The sequence below is a fragment of the Malania oleifera genome, chromosome 10 (assembly GCF_029873635.1).
Source record: "Malania oleifera isolate guangnan ecotype guangnan chromosome 10, ASM2987363v1, whole genome shotgun sequence".
In the NCBI taxonomy this organism is placed as follows: Eukaryota; Viridiplantae; Streptophyta; class Magnoliopsida; order Santalales; family Ximeniaceae; genus Malania; species Malania oleifera.
Genome location: NC_080426.1, coordinates 1,426,917 through 1,432,677, shown reverse-complemented (window position 1 = coordinate 1,432,677; position 5,761 = coordinate 1,426,917). Strand labels below are relative to the sequence as shown.

Here is a 5,761-nt window from a genome sequence, read left to right as displayed (position 1 = left end):
ATTCTTATAGCTACCTCTATAAATATATATATTTTTTATTAAAACGTTCCTAACTATCCATAAAAAATTCAAAAAATCCCTCTAATTGCCCCCATATTTTTTAAAAATATTCCTATAATTACTTACAAGTATTTCAAAAAAACTCATCCATGACTTTCTTAAAATATATTTTTTATAGTATTTAAAACACTTTTTATTTAAAATTAATATTTTTAGAAAAAAAAAAGTGACGTTTAAGTTACAAAAAAGATTTTTCCAGAATCACTTTTTTGAAAACTATTTAAGTGAATTTTGAGAAAACTTTGTTCAATATATAGGCGGGGTCAATTTAGTAAATATAAAAATATTTATTTTATAATTTAAAAAATATATTAGAAAATAATCATATATTATTTTATTGTGTATTAGAATATATTAATTATTAATGAAATATAATTCAATTATGTGATGAAGAAGAAGAATCGTCTATTTATTTAAATTAATATTAAAAATTAAAAATACTAATTTAATTAATAATATTATTTTAGCATAAATTATTATTACAATCATGTATTATAAATATAAATTAAGAAGAAGATTATTATTAATTAAAAATAGAATTAGATTATTTTTATGTAAAAAAAAAAAGTAGTTAACATAATTATTAATTAAATTTTTAATTAAAATTTAATTATATATTATTTTATTATTCATTATAATGTATTAATTAATAGTAAAATATAATTAAATTCTAAAATGAATAAAAAATCATCTATTAATTTATATTAACATTAAATAAACTAAAATTTTTAATTCAATTATTAATACTATTTTTAACATAAATTAATATGATAATCATATGTTATAAATATATATTAATAACAAGATTGTTGTTATTAATAAATAATAATTTTATTTAAATTATATTTAAAAATTCATATTAGTTATCATAATTCAATTATGATTGAATAATAAATATCTATTAATTTAAATTAATATCAAATAAATTAAAATTTTAAATTTAATTGCTAATATTATTTTTATCATAATTTAATATGATTGTAATATGTTATAAATATAAATTACTAATATGATTATTATTAATTCAAAGTAAATATCTTATATTATTTTTTAATAAAAAATATTTAAATTTTAATTATAAATAATTAAAATAATTATTAGTGAATTCATTAATTAAAAAAGATTCATATTTGTAACTTAAAATATGTTTAAAAATAATGATCTAGTATCCTATAATAAAATTAAATATCCAAATACCTCTTATTTTAAATACAATCAAACACCGCTTATAACTTTAAGCACTTTTCCAATTCAACACTTATTATTAGCACTTATTAAATTCAACATATTTTCTTAAAACACTTCTGTATAAGTAGTTCTAAACAAACCACAACCGAAGGTATTGTAAAATGAATATTAGTGATTGAGTACAAATCATCATTGTAAATTTATTTTTAGTGACTAAAAGAAAATTCATTACTAAAAAACATTCTTAGCGATCACTACTTCCTCCTATTATTTCTTCATCCACATTTATCCAAGCAATGAATGGCATTGCAATATTCCCGATGCATACGTCAATTAGCTTCTTTGGATTGATGGATTTTTTAAACTCAGTTTTTTTTTTTTAATCTAGAATGTAAATAATTTTAATACATTTGGAAATAAAATGTGTGTGTATCCATATGTATGCGCGCACGCGCACATGTGAGTCTATATATTTTTTTGTGTGTGAAGAAGAGATCAAGAATATTAATAATTTGATTGTTAATTTGAGTTATTCATTAGTTTTTTCTATTAATATTTAATTAATTCATGATTAATGATTGAAGTAATTAATCCAAGTCCCCACACACACATATATTGTTTACAATGTTTCTTTCATTATTATTATTAATCCTTTTTTGTGCTTGGAATTCCCTTTTTTCCACTTCTTGGTCACAAATTTGAAATTTAGAGGATGAGAAGTAAATGAGCTTGCTTCTCCCCTAAGTGCGCCATTAACACACACTCCGATTAATTCAATCATCAATCATGAATTAATTAGATAATTAATAAGAAAAAAATTAATTAACAACCTCAAACAAAAAAATTAAATTCAGTATTTGGTCCAAACATTGCAACTACTACAAACTAAGACTGTTCTTGTTTAGGGGAATTCTCAATGTAAAATTATTATTTGATTGCTAGTTTAGGACCTCCCAAATATTATTTATTTTGTTTCTTTCCTTTTTTTTCTCTCCTAATACATAAAACAAGAAAACCAAAAAAATTGAAATATGTGATTTTGGTCAAAAGACTAAATAAGTGGTAAAATGTTGAGAGAGAAATACTTTTGAAAGTAACAAAACTAGGTTGAAGAGGATAAAAGGAGTATGTCATTAAACATAAGTAACTTGAATAGTTGAATGTAAGATTACCTTAATTTAAGTAGAATGTCATTTGAAGGATTATTATTTCCCATATTGCTTTGCTTCTTTGCATCAGAGATTTTTTAACTCAATTTATAATGAAGAAACATTTTGTTACTTAATTAACCATTAGAGAGAGGTAAATACAACGGGTAAACTAACTAATAGGCTTTTGTTTACTGAATATTCGAATCCCTATCTTTCTGTAACATTTTCTTTGATTGATGATATCGATATTAATTATAGTGACCTCAATTGATATGAAGTTGAAAGTTGAAACTGTTCACTATAATGAATGTGCTAATTATGAATATGACATTTCAAGTTTAGAGTAACATCTAGAATTTAAAAAAAAAAAAAAATTGAGTATTTTATTGAAGTACAAGCCAAAATTTTATTATTTGATCTTATACTATAAAAATATTTTATTTTTTATTTTTTTAATTTATAAACCTTTGAAATTAGATAAATACAATTTTTTTTATTCGCGAGTATATTTCAAACGATATAAATATACTCAATAATAATTCCTACGCATTTAAGCAAATAATTTGACTTGTCCAAGACAAAGTACGGAAACCCACAAAATAAAACATGGTGATGAACTTATCACTACACAATGTTAGGCGCAGCCAAAGAATTTTCCTTATTTAGAGAGAAATAAGAAGTGGCATCTCCTCCTCAATTTGGAATGATATGATTCAATTAATGTTACCAATGTTAATTATAGTTTAACTAAATGATCTTAATTAGTTTAAATTAAAATAATGCCATTGGAATGGGACTTTGCATTTTCAATTAATTTACATAGATTCCAAACTCTTTGACCCAAAATCCGAACTCAAAACACTCACATAGTAAATTGAGAAAATTGAAATGATGTTTCCAATTGTGACCTCTGAAAAAAAAAAAAAAACTCTAAAAATCTTTAATTGTCCAAAGGATAGTGGGTCACCTATATTCAAGTTGAGCTAAGTTGACAAAATGCACTCAAGCTCGACCCATCTCAAAATTTTTGAATTAAAAACTCGATTAATTATAAAATTATTAATTTGAAGCTCAAATATATATATATAACATTAAAATAATAAAATTATAAAACCTTGATTACGCTCGATTATGCCCACAAATAGTATTCAAGAACTCGAACTTGACTTACGAATGAAGTAAAATCTAACCGGTTCGAATAAGCTAGTAAGTCGACTTGATTCACTTGCCCCGATAGTTTACATACATTTTTTTTGCATTTGATTTTTTTTTGTAGGTTAAAATTCTCTTTTTTTCTTATGGAGTATGGAATAAGTGGACTCTCTCTCTTTATGCTCTCATATGGGTCATGACATTAAGTACTTTCCTTTTTATGAATAGTTAATTCATCACAATTAGTACTTTTTTTAGAGAGAGAGAGTTCATATATAGATACTTCATAGTTAATTGTCAATGGCTCATCAAGGAAGTAAGTACACAAAAATTTGTAAATAGAGGCTAGCATTTCATCCATTTACCATTTTCAGGTACATGAGTTCTTTATTAACCTATTAAGCCTCATGACCAAGAACATCCAAACAATGCCCTAACCTAACCAAACCTTCCTGTCTCTACTTCTCCTGCATTCAATGCTATCATCTGACCTAATACCTACTCTATATTAAATAATCTTCCTCTCCATCCCTCCATTAAACTCCTTTCCTTTCTTTTTCTTTTCTTTTCCTTTTTCAACATTAAACAATAAAAATATATTAAGTAAATAAATAAACCAGTGGACAAAATGGAATTAACTAATTAATGGCCTGAGCTTCCCTATCCCTGTTCCATTGATCAAAATCTAGAGTTCATGTCGATGACGGTTACAGTGCCCATGAAAATCATGCAGATGATGATGATGATTCAGCAGTACCCACCGCAAAAAATTTTAACATGTTCAATCATGGATGTGATTCAGCATGATCTTATTTTTAGAGGTTTCCCAAAAAAAAAATATAACAAAACTAAATACAGTAAACCACGACCAATTAAGATCAATCGATCGATGCATGCTACACGATGTATGTAAATACATACGAACATTTCACAATCAATCTTTTGATTGATCGATTACTTAATGATTACCTCTGGGGAGATCGATTTCCTACGACCGACAATAACGCATTCTTCATGTTCCCCACCGAACAGCATCCGCTAAACCGACCGGAGCTTTTGCGTTTCGCGTTGAATCGATCGTCGTCTCGAATCGTCGAATTGGTAGGCGGCGGCGAGCAGTACGAGGAGGACGAACGCGACGAAGACAACGACGACGACATAGAGGAAGACGATATCGGCGGAATAAACATGTGGGTCCTGCTCCTCCGGCGGCTCCGAGGGAGCATGGTAAAAATGGCGTGCAGAAGATTGGGCTTTGCGGAGTGTTTGGAGTATTTGTAGATGCTGTGTGTTTGGGGATAAGTGTAGGAAGGAGGAGGAGTGATGGGGGGAGGAATACCATCATCGTTCGGAGATGAATCGGAGAACTTGGGGTGTTTGGGGGTGCCCGGCCTCGACTCCCACAGGAATGGAATGGACGCGGCGGCTCCGCCGTAGTAGATTCTGCGGGAGGAGGCGGCGGAGGAGGAGCGTTCTCTGGAGAGAAGCCTGCTGAAGAATTTAGCGTCGTGCTCGATTTGAAGAAGCGAGGTGGTGCGGCCATTGGTGTGCATTTTTTAGTGGCTGGGTCTGAATCTGGGTTTGCAGATCTGGAGATCTGTGTGGAGATATTAAAGGTCTGGTGGAGGAAGAAGAAGCAGACGATTAAAGAAGGTGGGGAAACGAAATCTCAGCACCTGGTTTGGCATTTATTTGACTTGTTGTTGTTCAATGTAACTATTTAAGACCCCTGCAATTGGAAATTTGGAGACTGACAAATATAAAATGCTTGTATCATATACTAATATGCTATGACCACATGCATCCTTGTTTGTGTGAGCCAGTCACTTCTATTTATTAAGGAGACATTGGAAAATTTTAAGTCTTTAAAATAAAAAATTATCAATTAATGTGTGGTAAATAAATTTATATTTCTTAAAAAATTACTCAGTACTCTTAAACTTTAATTTTTTTATTAAATTAATTATTTATTTTAATTTTATGATTTAATTAAAAATAATATTAAATCTTTATTTTACTTTTAGTTAAAATTTCAATTTATGTAATGTTACATTTCGAAAAAATATATTAAAAAAATTATAAACACATTAATTATGTATGAGGACTCTAATATATTTGTGTTATAATCATAAACTATTATGAATAGGTAATATAAATACATAGTAAGTATTAACTAAGGAACTTGAAATGGTTTAAAAGCTGAACTAAAA

General features: G+C 27.5%; 1 protein-coding gene across 1 annotated transcript; it reads right to left on the bottom strand.

The window, feature by feature from the left end:
- Positions 1–4,321: 4,321 nt before the first annotated feature.
- On the bottom strand, positions 4,322–5,353 carry LOC131165532 (uncharacterized). Its single transcript, XM_058123433.1, has one exon. The coding sequence runs from the start codon at positions 5,102–5,104 to the stop codon at positions 4,517–4,519; it is 588 nt and encodes a 195-aa protein (XP_057979416.1). The 5' UTR covers positions 5,105–5,353; the 3' UTR covers positions 4,322–4,516.
- Positions 5,354–5,761: the final 408 nt, after the last annotated feature.